Source organism: Danio rerio, chromosome 20 (assembly GCF_052040795.2).
Source record: "Danio rerio strain M-AB ecotype USA chromosome 20, GRCz13ab, whole genome shotgun sequence".
NCBI lineage: Eukaryota > Metazoa > Chordata > Actinopteri > Cypriniformes > Danionidae > Danio > Danio rerio.
In genome coordinates this window covers 2,999,112-3,016,161 of record NC_141040.1, presented here as the reverse complement: position 1 = coordinate 3,016,161, position 17,050 = coordinate 2,999,112, and the positions used below count along the sequence as shown (strand labels likewise).

General features: G+C 41.3%; 3 protein-coding genes across 24 annotated transcripts in view; 2 read left to right on the top strand and 1 right to left on the bottom strand.

Moving 5' to 3' along the window:
- Positions 1-14,533, bottom strand: part of amd1 (adenosylmethionine decarboxylase 1) — a 30,661-nt gene extending 16,128 nt beyond the window's left edge. For 11 of the 13 annotated variants that reach the window (XR_015518030.1, XR_015518032.1, XR_015518036.1 and 8 more), the window contains exons 1-2: positions 14,187-14,515; positions 3,161-3,247 (exon numbers count right to left, since the gene is read on the bottom strand). Coding sequence is in view for 3 of the 13 variants with exons in the window: in XM_087297868.1 (XP_087153994.1) it covers positions 3,161-3,247; positions 14,187-14,296 (197 nt within the window). In the remaining 10 variants the exon portion in view is untranslated. 13 annotated transcript variants of the gene reach the window in all.
- Positions 1-17,050, top strand: part of ppil4 (peptidylprolyl isomerase (cyclophilin)-like 4) — an 892,903-nt gene that overhangs the window by 39,776 nt on the left and 836,077 nt on the right. The window lies entirely within an intron of this gene.
- Positions 13,426-17,050, top strand: part of cdk19 (cyclin dependent kinase 19) — a 76,060-nt gene continuing 72,435 nt past the window's right edge. For 9 of the 10 annotated variants that reach the window (XR_015518077.1, XR_015518075.1, XR_015518076.1 and 6 more), the window contains exon 1: positions 15,065-15,320. Coding sequence is in view for 1 of the 10 variants with exons in the window: in XM_087297995.1 (XP_087154121.1) it covers positions 15,193-15,320 (128 nt within the window). In the remaining 9 variants the exon portion in view is untranslated. Of the gene's footprint in view, positions 14,657-15,064; positions 15,321-17,050 lie in introns of those variants that run through there. The other variant, XR_015518078.1, reaches the window with a different exon arrangement.

The following is a 17,050-nucleotide window of genomic DNA, read 5'->3' as shown; positions in this document are numbered from 1 at the left end:
TTTGGGGTGGGGCTATCAATCATTTAGGGAGGGGCTATCAGTCCTTTGGGGTGGGGCTATCAATCATTACGGGAGGGGCTATCAATCATTAAGGGAAGAGCCATCAGCCCTTTAGGAAGAGGCTATCAGTCATTTAGAGCGGGGCTATCAGTTCTTTAGGGTGGAGGTATTAGTCCTTTAAGGTGGGGCTATCAGTCAGTTAGGGTGGGACAATCATTCATTTAGGGTGGGGCAATTAGTCCTTTAGAGCGGGGCTATCAGTCCTTTGGGGTGGGGTTATCAGTCATTTAGGGCAGGGCTATCAGACCTTTAGGGCGGGGCTATCAGTCAGTTAGGGTGGGGCAATCATTCATTTAGGGTGGGGCTATTAGTCCTTCAGAGCGGGGCTAACAGTCCTTTGGGGTGGGGTTATCAGTCATTTAGGGCAGGGCTATTAGTCCTTTAGGGCGGGGCTATCAATCCTTTAGGGCGGGGCTATCAGTTCTTTAGGGTGGAGGTATTAGTCCTTTAAGGTGGGGCTATCAGTCAGTTAGGGCGGGGCAATCATTCATTTAGGGTGGGGCTATTAGTCCTTCAGAGTGGGGCTATCAGTCCTTTGGGGTGGGGTTATTAGTCATTTAGGGCAGGGCTATCAGTCCTTTAGGTCGGGGCTATCAGTTCTTTAGGGTGGAGGTATTAGTCCTTTAAGGTGGGGCTATCAATCAGTTAGGGTGGGGCAATCATTCATTTAGGGTGGGGCTATTAGTCCTTCAAAACGGGGCTATCAGTCCTTTGGGGTGGGGTTATCAGTCATTTAGGGCAGGGCTATTAGTCCTTTAGGGCGGGGCTATCAGTCAGTTAGGGTGGGGCAATCATTCATTTAGGGTGGGGCTATTAGTCCTTCAGAGCGGGGCTAACAGTCCTTTGGGGTGGGGTTATCAGTCATTTAGGGCAGGGCTATTAGTCCTTTAGGGCGGGGCTATCAATCATTTACGGCAGAGCTATCAATCCTTTAGGAGGGGCTATCAGTCCTTTATTACAGACCTATCAATTCCTTTAGGGTGGGGCTATCAATACTTTAGGGAGGGGTTATCAGTCCTTTAGGGTGGGGCTATTACTGCATTTCTTGCTTTTGTCCATTCATTAATCTTAATTTTGTTAGCAACACCAATCTTAAAATGATCCAAACGGCCCCAAGGACGCAATCACGCACCGACCTGCATTTATTTTCTCATTTCAGGGCCGTTTCAATCAGATGTAGGTCCTAACTTCCATGTTGATTTTAAGTAAGGGTTGTTTCATGAAGACATTGTGTAAATTAACTTTGATAAATATAAGAAATATTTTTGATAAATATAAGAAAACTTCAACTTGTAGAATCTCAGCCAAAACACAGTGAAGGTTATATTAATATTAAGTTTTGTAGACCAGGCTCACATTTATCATATCATTTCATAATGACAAAATCATGATGGTTTTATTTTTCTACCATTTGCTCCCTGTATTAATTTTCTACAACCAATAACAACGATGTGTACACATTTTGAAAAACAATTCCCTTGAACTTTAAAATAAAAACAGTTTTTCATTCAAGGATGACTACAGAAGCCACTGTACGGCATTGTTTTGGTGATCACTTATGTTGATAAAATTAAGTTTAACATTAAATACTATTTTTGGTTTTAATGTTAAGGAATTTTTAGATGCTTCAGCAGCAGAACAAAACAAAAATACAGCATTTGTGTATCACTTAACTTTGACGTGCTCCTACTACATTAGAGCTGTACAACACATCAAAGAATGATCTGCCAAATGTATGCTTTAAAATGCACAGTGGTTTAAATTTTTATTATTAATGCTTTTAAACTTTTTTTATAATTCTCTAACCTAAAATGACTGCTTTTGTGATGGATTTTCTCATTGCTCATGGCACTGTGTGCTTCAAATCTAGTGTTTTGCAATATTGACTTTCTGATCTGGAAAACCACTGGACTCTCAAATTCCTGGAGAGACTGATAATATGATATTTCTTGAAAGCCAAGAGAAACAAATGCCATATTAAAAGTCCTCTGTCTCATTCGTGCTGCATGACTGAAGAGACGGAACATCCGTTCAGCCACACTTTGACGCTTGATTTGCACAAAAGCTATGTGAAACATTACCTGTATAAAATATGCCCTCTCTCTACATAATAATCACTCTGTAAGTGTAATTTGATGCAGAAACCAAGAAGACACTGTGACCCAGGTCAATGCCTATTCGTTGTTTCCAGAAGATAAGAATAGCTTTGAGCTGAACTCTCCCTTTGACCCTTGGTCTCAGACATAATAAAGGGCTTAGCGTAGCGCTTAGCATGAGCGGTTCTCCACAAGCATGACGCTGCGTCTGAATGACTCTCCGCATGACTGTGTGAATGTCACTGATGCCTTTCATGCTGCTCTTATCAGCTCTTCAGTATCTCTCCAGCTGAAGCGCTACTGTGTGCTTATCAGTTGTGACTCTACGCTCATTTAATAGCGCATTAGTGATGTATCAGTGCTGCGGTGTAAACATTCAGTGCCAAGGTTTCATTCTCACGGTGTCCGTCCAGCAGTTAGCCAGGGATATATTTCATTGAGTACTAAGCATTCTCTTAAAGAGGGCCTATTACGCAAAAAATCAGTTTACAAGGGGCTTAAACACAGTTGTGTGGCAATGTAATCCTCTTCTTATGATGCACTTATCATTTTTATTTATATTATTTATTATTTATATTATTTTATTTATATTATATATATTATATTATTTATTTATATTTATTTTTTATACAATTGCCTAACAGTTGAATTTATGGAGGTGCATTTTGGAGTGTTTGCATGTTTTTTACAGCATATAATTTATAGAAAGCTTCATTTTGTGGAACCAGTTTTTCCAGTTTATTAAAAAAACAGCAATAAACACACATTTCAACATTTATTTTTATCACTGAAGATTTCTTGAAGTCTAAAAATGTCTCATGTCTAGTCTCGTGGGATACGAGTCCCATCACACCCCTATAAATAGTAGAATTTTCAACGGCCCCTCAATTATATATATATTATTTAACATGCTGATTTTAATTTAAGGTGTTGAGATAGACAGTGGCTTTTAAGAAGCCTGGAGGATTACAGTGGATAGACGTACTGACAAGTCAGTAACTCACCTGAGTATATAAGCTTCCTGCTTATCAGTCTTTGTCACACTTATAATCAAACAATGCACATTCTCCAGAAGTTTGTCCCACTCAAATCTGAAAACACACACAGAAAGAGAAACATTAAAACCTCACTTCCAGCCATTACCAATCATGACTTTAATCATTACCATGTGAATCTGAGAAAGCTACTTAACATGAATATTTACTCCATTTACTCTCTTTCAAGAGGTTCCCAACCTTTTTTTTGTTTGACTCTTAAGATATTTTGAAGAATGTTTGAAACTGGTATCTATTAAAGGAGTCAATGCATAAAAGTTGTACTGTGGCTGGAAAGTGCAAAACAACCTTACAAAGTGTGAAACATTTTTAAAAAGCTCGAGACAAATTTACATTTTGTAAAACATTTTTACCATTCATAAGATACAAATATATAGTAAAAATGATTTTACCAAAAACAAAACAAATTTACAATGACAGATACTTTACGGAAAGGGAATGTACCACACACTGGAAGTGACGCGGTGATATGGTTGTGTAAATTGCTTCCTTGTCCTCATTTGTAAGTCGCTTTGGATAAAAGCGTCTGCTAAATGACTAAATGTAAATGATTAGTGTTGTCGTTGGTGGTAAGTGTGGAAAATTCATGTTGTGGAGTACATGGCGTAAATAAAGTTTATAAATACCAAACATGGACTGCTGTCGAGGGTTGTTTATCCCGTTTTGTGGCAGACATATGAGCAGCTTAACGCGGTTTTGCTTTATGTGGTCGGTGTTTGGAGTTTCTATGGGATGCAGAGCAAATGGAAACACCAGACATTCTGCATCAATGTGTTCAATAATTTGACGAGGGCCACTGGTACGCTGTAATCGTGGACTTGATGTCAAGTCTACATGATGTAAACATCTGCTTGAGGACTCTTAAAAGTACACTGAACGAAGCTGGTGTTACGGTTTGACTGGTGACCCTTTCCAGCTGTAAACTATTCAGGTTTGCAGATTGGCAGCTTTGTCACTTTTTCACAGCAACAAAACACAGACATACCAAATAAATAATATTATTACTTTGTGTCAGTGTCATTGTAAACACTATTGATTTTAACATTTGTGTAGAAGAACAGTACATAACCACAATTAATGTAAAGAAATAATTATAATTGACATGTCATCAACAGGATTCGAACTCAAGTCAAAGGGTTCAGCACGAGTATCAACCGACCCATCTAACTGAGCTATTCAGGATTACACATTGAGGTCGGTTTTGATATCTTTCAGTCAACATTTGCTGTGCTTTGGTTGTGGACTCATGTTAACTTGTTTCCATGTACTCGCATTTACATGTTTCTACATACTCTAATGCTAATATTTTTTCAGAATAGCTCTAAATGGCAAAACAATAGCCCCTTTCACACAGTGATACCGGTAAATATCCGGAAAATTTCCGGAACGACTTTACCGGTATATTCAAAAAAGCGCTGTTCACACAGGCGAGGACGTTACGGAAATTTTCCGGAAAAGAGCATTCACACATCCATTCCAAAACACCGGTAAATTCTGACATCATTCACCACAAATGAGCTTTAAACGGCTGCGCTTGTATTTGTAAACATTTGACTAAATTACAAACTCTGTGGATGATCAATATTGTGAACAACTTTCGCAGGATCACTTTCACATGTCGAGATGTTCATAATATATGCGTGTGCAGGCGCTCATAGGCACACGCAAAGCTTGAATGTTAACAAACAACGGCTTATAAGCATCTCATCGATGATTATTTACACAGTTGGCATTAAGAAGAACATATAAACATTATCTGACTAACTTCTAGCAGCTAAATGTGTCTGGAAAAATATTCAAAGGCTTTTATCCTCACAAACCGCGCGGACGTAAATGCATCTGACTGTTGTGATTGGCTAAAGCAGACGTCTCACGTCAGCACGTTCTAGAAGTGCACGTGCTTATTACGGGAATCTTCCTTCTGCATTCACACAGCGCAGCATTCCTGCAAATTGCCGGTAATGTTACAACTTCTCTTTCCGGAAAATAGCCAGAACGAATTTACCGGTATTTTCAAAAAGGACCTGTATGTGTGAAAGGGGCTAATGTCTTATCGCAGTTGGTCAAACCATGATTTTTAAAGTTGTCGACTCGTGTTAACCTGTGGCTTTGGACTTGTGCTAACCTGTGTCTACAAAGTCACACACAAGCTGATATTTTCCAGTGTGTGGTACGTTCTGTGTCACTTGCAGTGTGTGGTACATTCCATGTCACGTCCGGTGCATGGTACACATTCCATGTCCCATACAGTGTGTGGTACATTTCGCGTCATTGCTGGTGTGTGGTACATTACGTGTCACTTCCGGTGCATCGTACATTCCGCGTCACTTACGATGTGTGTTACATTCCGCGTCACTTCCGGTGTGTGTGGTACATTCCTCATCACTTCCGGTGTGTGTGGTACATTCCGCATCACTTCCGGTGTGTGTGGTACATTCCGCATCACTTCCGGTGTGTGTGGTACATTCCGTGTCACTTCCGGTGTGTGTGGTACATTCCGTGTCACTTCCGGTGTGTGTGGTACATTCCGCATCACTTCCGGTGTGTGTGGTACATTCCGTGTCACTTCCGGTGTGTGTGGTACATTCCGTGTCACTTCCGGTGTGTGTGGTACATTCCGCATCACTTCCGGTGTGTGTGGTACATTCCGCGTCACTTACGATGTGTGTTACATTCCGCGTCACTTCCGGTGTGTGTGGTACATTCCTCATCACTTCCGGTGTGTGTGGTACATTCCGCATCACTTCCGGTGTGTGTGGTACATTCCGCATCACTTCCGGTGTGTGTGGTACATTCCGTGTCACTTCCGGTGTGTGTGGTACATTCCGCATCACTTCCGGTGTGTGTGGTACATTCCGTGTCACTTCCGGTGCATCGTATATTCTGCGTCACTTACGATATGTGGTATATTCCACGTCTCTTCCAGTGTGTGTTAAATTCCCTTTCCGTAAAGAATCTGTCATTGTAAATTTGTTTCGAGAATGGTAAAAAATTTTTGCATCTTGTTAATTTTTTTTCTAAAATGTAAATGTTTCGTCCTTGGTAAAATCGTTTTTTCTATATCATTGTGTCTTATGAGAGGTAAAAATGTTTTTTAAAATGTAAATTTGTCGAGCTTCGTAAAAGTGTTTCACACTTTGTAATGTTGTTTGCACTTCCTGGCCACCGTACGATTGCCAAAATAACTTGTTTTGTGTTTAACAAAAAAAATAGAATGATAGCATAAGTAAATAATGACAGAATTCACATTTTGGGTGAGCTATCCCTTTAATGTTAGACAAAATAACACTTCCTAATCAACAACAGACAATGGCGAAACATTTTCACCAAGCTAAACAAGACATTCAGAGAGAGGATAATGAATAAAAAGTGTTTGCCAAGTTTTATTTTGTTGAACATTAAAATAGCTATTTTGAAGAATGATAGAAACTGGTAACTACTTAACCTAATAGTACGAAATACAAATACTATGGAAGTTAATAATTACAGGTTTACAACATTCTTCAGTCTATCTTACCTTCTGTTCAACAGAGGATAAAATCTCAGGCAGATAATAAAGGAGAGTAAATTGTCATTTTTGGGTGAACAATCCCTTTACTATTAGACAAAATAACACTTTCTAATCATCAGACCAACGGCGAAATGTTTTCACCAAGCCAAAACAAGACATTTGAGGGTAAGCAGAGCAGGGCAGAGTCTCGGAGGTCATTTGCTCGTGTGGCAATGTCAGCGTTCACAGCTGCCCACAGAGCTCTCAGATTACACACGTTAACCACAAGCTTGGATGGCCTGTTTGGTGGAGGGTCTGGCCCTTAAGATCATGAAATAAAAGAAGGGTATTTCTGCCGTTGAAATCTACATTATTACATGGTCTGTTGAAATTCTTGATTCTGATTGGTTGCAAGCCACTAAAAATTGCTTTAAGCAATAAACACATGTAATTCCAGTTAGTTTCTATAACAGTTCAAAACAAATGATAACCATAGCAACTCCGTGACAGTTACCAGAACTTTCAGTCATTCATCTCGAGGACACCAACATGTGCTTCACCAGGAGCTGATGAGGATTAACCAACTCACTAAATAAGCTCCAAAATATTTGCGAAGAAGTAGCGAACACAAGCAAAACAATCATTTATAATGGTAGTGATTTAGTGGGCAGTTTACATTAATCCCATGGAATAAATGCCTAGAGCGGCCTGCTGTGAAAACTAGCCTAGAGCGCCATCTGCTGTTAAGCACTAGCCTAGAGTGCCATCTGCAGTTAAAAAAACTAGCATAGAACGCCATCTGCTGTTAAAAACTAGCCTAGGTCACTGTCTGCTGTTAAAAACTAGTCTAGAGCTCCGCTGCTGATAAAAACTAGCCTAGAGCGCCGTCTGCTGTTAAAACTAACATAGAACGCTGTCTGCAGCCAAAACTAACCTAGAGCACAGTTTACTGTTAAAAACACTAGCCTAGAGCGACGTTTCCTGTTAAAAACTAGCCTAGAGTGATGTCTGCTGTTAAAAAACTAGCCTAGAGCACCATCTGCTGTTAAAAAACTAGCCTAGAGCACCATCTGCTGTTAAAAACTAGCCTAGAGCACCGTCTGCTGTTAAAAACTAGCCTAGAGCACCGTCTGCTGTTAAAAACTAGCCTAGAGCGCCGTCTGCTGTTAAAAACTAGCCTAAAGCCCCGTCTGCTGTTAAAAACTAGCCTAGAGCGCCGTCTGCTGTTAAAAACTAGCCTAGAGCGCCGTCTGCTGTTAAACACTAGCCTAGAGCACCGTCTGCTGTTAAACACTAGCCTAGAGCACCGTCTGCTGTTAAACACTAGCCTAGAGCACCGTCTGCTGTTAAACACTAGCCTAGAGCACCGTCTGCTGTTAAACACTAGCCTAGAGCACCGTCTGCTGTTAAACACTAGTCTAGAGCGCCGTCTGCTGTTAGAAACTAGCCTAGAGCACCGTCTGCTGTTAAACACTAGCCTAGAGCACCGTCTGCTGTTAAAAACTAGCCTAGAGCTCCGTCTGCTGTTAAACACTAGCCTAGAGCACCGTCTGCTGTTAAACACTAGCCTAGAGCACCGTCTGCTGTTAAAACTAGTCTAGAGCGATGTCCGCTGTTAAAATCTAGCATAGAACACAGTCTGCCATTAAAACTAGGCTAGAGCGCTGTCTGCTGTTAAAAGCTCACTTAGATTACTCGCGTAGTTAAAAACTAGCCTAGAGCACCATCTGTAGGTAAAAGCTAGCCAAGAGCGCATTCTGCAATTAAAACGAGCTTAGAGCGCCATTTGTTTTTTTAAAAAAATAGCCTAGAGCACCCTCTGCAGTTAAAACTAGCCTAGAGGGCCGTCTGCTGTTAAAAACTAGCCTACAGCGCCATCTGCTGTTAAAATTACCCTGGAGCGCCATTTGCTGTTAAACACTAATTTAAAAATACTTCTTATTTTGATCCTTAAGTTTCTGTGCGTACATTACACTTTATTAATTAATTGAAGCTTTTATTACAATATATCAAGTCACAATATTTACCTAAGCTGTAAAAAGATTACTTTAGTTTAATTTTTAATTATCATAGCTGTTATTGTATTGTATTATGGAATAGAAATATTAATGGAAATCAAATGTTTTAATCAAATTAAATTGCAAAAGGATGATACAATATGCAACAACTCACCAATAAAAGGTATCATTAGGTAATGTTACTACATTAAGATCAGATGCAGATTTATTATTATATTATTGATTACAATGTTTACGTTAGTTTAAAAAAATACAACTTAATGTTTAGTTTTTAATTTTAGTTTTTGATTTTAATGCATAATAAAGGCATCAACCAAGAGATTCATCAAAACTTTTGTAGTTTTCATTGTGAGTTTAGTTAAATTGTTTAAATAATGCATTGGGTGCTGTCATGAAAACCACTGCGAAAATAATGTGAATATTCAAAACACTCTGAAAGTTGATAATAAATAACTATTTACTGCTTTTTGAAATACCCATAATATCAATAATGTGCATGTTCATCACCACAGTAAACTGAATTATTGAATATCACCATGTGTCTAGTGTACATATGCCAAAATAAAACCGTAAAATGCTGATGACTCTCAGGGCATCTCTGGAGGTGAAGTTCGCGGCTCCTTGGCTTATATAACGAGTCTCTGAAAACACCAGCATCTCACGTGCCTCAGTACAGCAAAAGAAACTAACACAAAGAATCCCTACACAGTTTCAGGTTTCCTCTCCATACGATAATTATAAATAATTTACATTACATGGAAACCTACCGTCTCAAAGGCATATATTAAAAGTTTATTGAAATGTCCATTTTAAATTACCAGCACACATTTTACATTATATACAAAACAAAAATGGAAAGTAAAAATGTATTAAAGAAATAAAGTAGTAGGATTAATTGTGCGCCACTATACATGCCGATATAAATCTTTAGGCATTATGTGATACAACAACTAAGATAAAAGTAATCCAGATATGTTGACTGTACACCATGTTAAATTAAGCGGCAATTGTCAAAACACAGGAACGCTGCAGAAGTATCATTTGATTGTGTTTAGTATGGACACAGCGGGCATGTTTACCCCTGCTCATGTAATGCATTTTCCCTGATCGGATAGTGATCTGATTTGTAAAAACGTTTCCATTCACACTTTCCTACATAAATGTGTCTCTGCTAAATGGATCTTCAAATTCTGCACGATATGCAAATTTAGGCTAGGTTATTATGATTAAATATGCAGCATATTATATAAATAACGTTCATGTTAACGGAACGTCAACAGATTAAACACTGCTGATCGGCCATTGTGTTCACATGCTCACCAAGTATGCACTTAAATGTTAGCTAAAAAATAGCCCAGAGCACCGTCTGCTGTTAAAACTACTCTAGAACGCCATCTGCTGTTAAAACTACCCTAGAGCTCAGTCTGCTGTTAAAACTACCCTAGAGCTCAGTCTGCTGTTAAAACTACCCTAGAGCTCCGTCTGCTGTTAAACACTAAACTAGAGCTCCGTCTGCTGTTAAACACTAAACTAGAGCTCCGTCTGCTGTTAAACACTAAACTAGAGCACCATCTGCTGTTAAGACTACCCTAGAGTGTCGTCTGCTGTTAAACACTAAACTAGAGCTCCGTCTGTTGTTAAAACTACCCTAGCGTGCCGTCTGCTGTTAAAACTAGTCTAGAGCACCATCTGCTGTTAAAACTACCCTATAGTGCCATCTGCTGTTAAACACTAAACTAGAGCTCCGTCTGCTGTTAAACACAAAACTAGAGCGCCGTCTGCTGTTAAAACTAACCTAGAGTGCCACAGTCTGCTGTTAAAACTAGCCTAGAGCTCAGTCTGCTGTTACAACTAGCCTAGAGCACCGTCTGCTGTTAAAAAAACTAGCCTAGAGCGCCATTTGCTGTTAAATCTAGCCAAGAGTGCCGTCTGCTGTTAAACACTGAACTAAAGGCAATCTGCTGTTAAAACTACCCTAGAGTGCCGTCTGCTGTTAAACACTAAACTAGAGCTCCGTCTGTTGTTAAAACTACCCTAGAGCGCCGTCTGCTGTTAAAACTAGTCTAGAGCACCATCTGCTGTTAAAACTACCCTAGAGCGCCGTCTGCTGTTAAAACTGCCCTAGAGCGCCGCCTGCTGTTAAAACTAGCTTAGAGTACCACCGTCTGCTGTTAAAACTAGCCTAGATCTCAGTCTGCTGTTACAACTAGCCTAGAGCACCGTCTGCTGTTAAAAAAACTAGCCTAGAGCGCCATTTGCTGTTAAATCTAGCCAAGAGCGCTGTCTGCTGTTCAAAACTAGTCTAGAGTGCCGTCTCCTGTTAAAAACTAGTCTAAAGCTCCATCTGCTGTAAAAACTAGCCTAGAGTGCCATCTGCTGTAAAAACTAGCCTAGAGTGCCATCTGCTGTAAAAACTAGCCGAGAGTGCTGTCTGCTGTTAAAAACTCATGTAGATTCCTCACGTAGTTAAAGACTAGCCTAGAGCACCATCTGCAGGTAAAAGCTAGCAAAGAGCGCTGTCTGCAATTAAATCTAGCCTAGAACACCGTCGGCTGTTAAAACTAGCCTAGAGCGCCGTCTGCTGTTAAAACTAGCCTAGAGTGCCGTTTGCTTTTAAAACTAGTCTAGAGCGCTGTCCGCTGTTAAAACTACCCTAGAGTGCCGTCTACTGTCAAACACTAACGTAGAGCTCCGTCTGCTGTTAAAAACTAGCCTATAGCGCCCTCTGCTGTTAATACTAGCCTAGAGTGCCATCTGCTGTTAATACTAGCCTAGAGCGCAATCTACTGTTTAAAAACTAGCCTAGAGGGCCGTCTGCTATTAAAACTAGCCTTAAGCACCGTCTGCTGTTAAACACTAGCCTAAAGCATTAAATATGCAGTATATTATTTAAATAATGTTTATGTTTATAATGTGTTCATAATGTTTATGAATCTGCGCGTGCAGATTCCGTGTGGGCCTATTGATTGGCCATTGTGTTCACACGCTCACCAAGTATGCGCTCAAATGTTAGTAGGAAATGCAGGTTTTAAAAATTACAGTACCGAATGGTATCGAATTCGATACACATGACAACCCCAGTATGGTCTAATGTAGCACTTCTAATGTAGCACCCTCTTACATGTTAACTCATTTTACTTATATCAGTCTCAAATGCATTTCAGAGAGCATTTGCACCGGTCCTTTTCATGATCAGACAACGAACCAATCAGAAAAAAACTGCATGAAGTAACCAGGTGTGAACCGCCCCAGTGAATGTATTGGACAGGTCTGATCCTCCTCAGCTGGAGAGGAGGCGGTGGCGCAGCTGCTCGCCCTCATGGACTTATTTGGATGCAGGCTGTGCTCAGACGCCAATGATCCTCTTTCTAGTGTCTCTGAGAGAGTTAACGCTTTCCCGGAAGCAAACTAATACCCTTCATCACTCACTATGACAGCCGAAGCCGGAGAAACCAGAGATCAGCTTACCGTACTGAGAAAATGAAGAAACGGCCCTCCTGCAGGACACTCCTGTCCTCATTCATATTTTACACGTGTCCTACATCAACTACGCCACAGCTGAAGTCAACCAAAGTTAAGATCACACTCATCAGTGAAATGCATCAGTCGTGGCGTCATTTTAAATATAATAATTACGCTTACTGACAGACAATCTGTTTAGTGGCCTAGTACATCTGAATGAGGCGGATAACTAATAATTCTTACACTTCAGTGGACTCACCTTTTGACTGGTTTTCATCAAATTATTATATTTATGTAAAAAATTGGATTACACACACATTCATATATAAACACAAATAGATACACAAAAGGATGGATGGATAGATGGATAGATAAATGGATTGATATACAGATAGAAGGATAGATAGACAGACAGACAGATAAGATAGATAGATAGATAGATAGATAGATAGATAGATAGATAGATAGATAGATAGATAGATAGATAGATAGATAGATAGATAGATAGATAGATAGATAGATAGATAGATAGATAGATAGATAGATAGACGGATGGATATACACATAGATAGATAGATAGATAGATAGATAGATAGATAGATAGATAGATAGATAGATAGATAGATGGATAGATAGATGGATAGATGGATAGATGGACGGATGGATTTACAGATAGATAGATGGATGGATGGATGGATGGATAGACGGATTGATATACAGATAGACGGATGGATGGATGGATGGATGGATGGATGGATATACAGATGGATATACAGATAAATAAATAGATAGATAGATAGATAGATAGATAGATAGATAGATAGATAGATAGATAGATAGATAGATAGATAGATAGATAGATAGATAGATAGATAGATAGATATTTTTGCTCAATATTTGGATGTTTAACCCTTTCATTTCAGATTTTACCTCGCCAAATGTTGTCGTATCCCAACACCACCCCCACATCAAAATGGAAGCTTATTTATTGTGCTTTTAGGTGATCTCAAAATATTCACACACATGACGCAATATAATAAATCACAATCATAAAAACAGGAGGGCTGCTGCGCGCGCGCATGAACTCATCGTTTTCTGCTGCAGCTGTCAGGCTCTGCGCACATACATATGGACCAATGAGCGGCCGGGACACTCGACCAATCACCGTGCGCGGGGCGGAGCTTACGGCATGTGACGCATACACGTGATTTTCACATGGAAGCTGCGGCGCAGGATCAACCGCCATGATACTCCCCAAAAATAGAGCCTGCACTCATTCATACTCGCGTGTGTGCACATACAGCACTGCAGATAAAGAGCAGGCCCTTGTCCAAATGCACAGCTTTGTGCGAACACACACACAAACAGAACATGCGCAGTTACAGGGGACTAATCGAATAAGTAAAGCATTTTAGACAGCAGCACTGATGCAGGGCGAGGAGGTGTGTTTGCTATGGCGCCATATCAGCTAGCGCTAGCCACTGGCTAATCGATCAGCATTCTCTGTACAGCTCATCAATAAATGAAGCAGACAGCAGCAGGGCTGAAACTCGGAGAATCATCGCTCCAGAAACTCGCTGACAGATGCAAACGGCCTCCGGAGTCACATGTTGAACGACACACCGAAAAGACAAAGTGGACGACATCAGCGTGACGATTGTTTATCATAACGAGCTGATGATTTACAACGCGCGTGCACTGCAGTGATTAACAGCACGCAGTGAACGAGCTAATACTGCCAATATGGGCAGCTCGCTGGGGCTGGAGTTGAGCTGCAGTCCTGACAGCTGAAATGAATGAGTCTAAAGGGGGATGGTGTCAAAAACGGCCAGAAGTGCTGATCACGCCACGGGTGTCAGAGCCTGCGCCACATGTCACTCCGCCAGACCTCCTGACATTATCACAGCGTTTCACACACGATTTAAGCCCCAAACGGAGCGTCTGGCTCGGTGAAATCCAGCCCCGCTCCGCCCGAGGCACCCGCGGCTCGGACGGACTCACTCACCTAGGGATTGTGCGCAGATCCCCGGTTCCTTTGGCTTCGTCCTGCCGGGAGAACCACACCTCCAGGAGCTTCTCGGTCCCCTCGAAGAAGTGTGCACTGCTCTCTTCCATCGTGAGACAAACAGACTCCAACAACAGAAAATAAACCGTCGGATGGAATCACAAATTATGTAGTCCTTCGTTGGCGGTTATAACTTAATAGCTTAGTTACAGTCCTTGAGCAGTCCAGATGTAGTTGCCTTATTTTTTTGTTTGTATTTACCGTCTTCCCTTTTACAGAGAATACCGTAGGCGAGTGCTAGCTAATATCGCCGGCCATACTGTGTAAGCGCAGAACGGCAGTCTGCGCGGAGCTTTTATTACCTACCCGACGACGTCATTCTCGTCGTTGCCAATCGCGGCGAGGGAGCCACCCTCAGGTCTACAGCGATTGGTTGAACGGATATCAGTCAAGCGGGATGTTGCGTAAAAGTATGAGTTCACGCTGTAGTAGCGCGTGTGTGAGTGTGTGTCCTTGTATAGATGAGCAAACATTTGCGTTGCTATAACGCTGAGCCACTGCACAAATAATTGACTCCCATTTATCTAGCACTCTCTTTGAAAAAGAAAAAAACTGTTAGGTTATGTATTCCACACATTTTATTAATTATGTTTAGTTATTATAAGCTTTTTTTCTGCCATTGTGCAAACACTCCAAGCGCTAACGTTCAGAAATGTTAGTTTTGAATCAAGAGTGGAAAGACGAAAGGAGGATTTGTTCGCTGTAGTTTTTCAGATGTCCTGCCGCCGTCAACTCGAGCTAGCGCTCCATCAAACGGCACTACGCTTCCCACAATGCAACCCGCCACAATAAAATACGTCACCGAGCACGTGACCGTTAAGCGGAGCCGACCAAAATCCCAAACAAGGAAATGGTGGGGTAATAAAAACGATCGGATCATTTAATTAATGCATGTAATAATTAATATTTTATTTTCTTGTAAATTAAGAAATATTTATGGGTTAAAATGGACTACGACTTCAAAACGAAGCTCGCCGCCGAGAGGGAGAGAGTGGAAGATCTGTTTGAATATGAAGGTTGTAAAGTGGGTCGCGGCACATACGGGCATGTTTATAAAGCGAAGCGTAAAGACGGGTAAGAGACACGCGTTTGATTGACGCGTTTCACTCACTGCACGCGCTTCTGCTGTCTCTGGGTGTGCAGGAGCTTCATATGTGTCGGGGGAATTGCGCTGTTTTCTGTAGCCTGCGTGTGTGTGTGTGTGATTGTTTTTGTTTTCATGGACGCACTTCAAACGGTCCACCCCCAAACCAGCCAGCGTGATGCATGTTTCACTCCTGTGTGCAGGAGTTCACTGCAAATCAGTTCCTCTGTCCAGAAGTTGCATGCGTTTGAAGTCCACTGTGAGTTTGTGTGCTCGGATGAGAAGATGTCATGTTTACATGTGCTGGAATTCAGAGGCTCACCTGTGCACGAGTTGACATACTCATTTACGCAGTATAACAGCTGCCCACTTCTTCATAAGTGCACAAGCTCTTGCGTGCTGGAGTTTATGGAGCATCTGTGATCGAGTTCACGTGCTTGCAGTGTGTGTGTGTGTGTGTGTGCTCTTATTTATACAGGAGTCAATGTGTGCTCAATAAAGGGGTCCTCTTATGACACTTTACACAAGATGTAAAATAAGTCTCTTATGTCTCTAGAGTGTGTGTGTGAAGTTTCAGCTCAAAATACCACACAGATAATGTTTTATATCTCTCTGAAATGGACCCTTTTAGGCTTTGATCCAAATCATGCTGTTTTGGTTACTGTCACTTTAAATTTAAAGCATAGCAGCAGATTCGAAACAGGACTAAAGTTTCTTTGTGAAAAGATGAAAATGTGGTGGCGATGCAGTAAGTAGCACAACCTACTGCGCCACCGCATCTCCAATTTTTTAAATATCTGTGTGATATTATTTTCTGTGGTGGTTCATTCCGCTGCTGCAACCCCTGATAAGTACGAGAGTACAGCCTGGTTTATACTTCTGCGTCAAGTGATCGGCGTGACCCACGGCGCATGCAACGCGCGTAGCCGTGCATTCATACTTCTGCGCGCTATTTCTGATGTTCTGCAATAACACTTCCGAAAAGCTTGTCGGCAATGAGGTGTTAATGTTCCTCTGTGTTGAGTTTATTCGCTGGCGTTTTGTTTTTTCTGAACGCTCAAACTCGCTTATTTTGAGGCAGGAACCGGCGGACATGCAACAACTTTAATCATAACCCACATAGCAAAGTTTCTCTGGCCCAGCTGTGGCCCACACAATCAGGTTTTGCTTGGCCCACATGCCGCAGTGAATTACGGTACATGACTGGACCAAATCTGGCTTCCAGACAAGGGCCAAACACGGACCATATCTGGGCCAAGTCTCAGCCAAGTTAATAACTCATAACTGGGCCTGAACTGGGCCAGATAGGTTGGTGTGTCACGATTGCAATGAAATTGATAAACCCATGGAGTGATGCGCTTTAGGCACACTATGGGCACGCTTTTTCTCAAAGTGACCTGATTGGTAGAATTTATTTTCTTTACTAAAAAATGATTTTAGTGTATTTTAAATGTGGGTCAAAACTGGCCAAACTCACATGGCCCACTTATCAAATTTTTAAATCTGGGCCAAATACTACGTTTTTCATCTGGCCCAAATCTTGTGTGCCGCCTCTGCCAAACCCGGGCCATGTTTGGCCCACATGCTGTATGCCAGTGCCGGATGAATGCCTGCTGTGCCAGCTTTATGCCAAATCTGGGCCAGAATTCTTTGCTACTAGGGAAGGTAAACACAAAGCAAAACCTTTCATCCGGAGCTCCATCACGGGACTCCACACTTG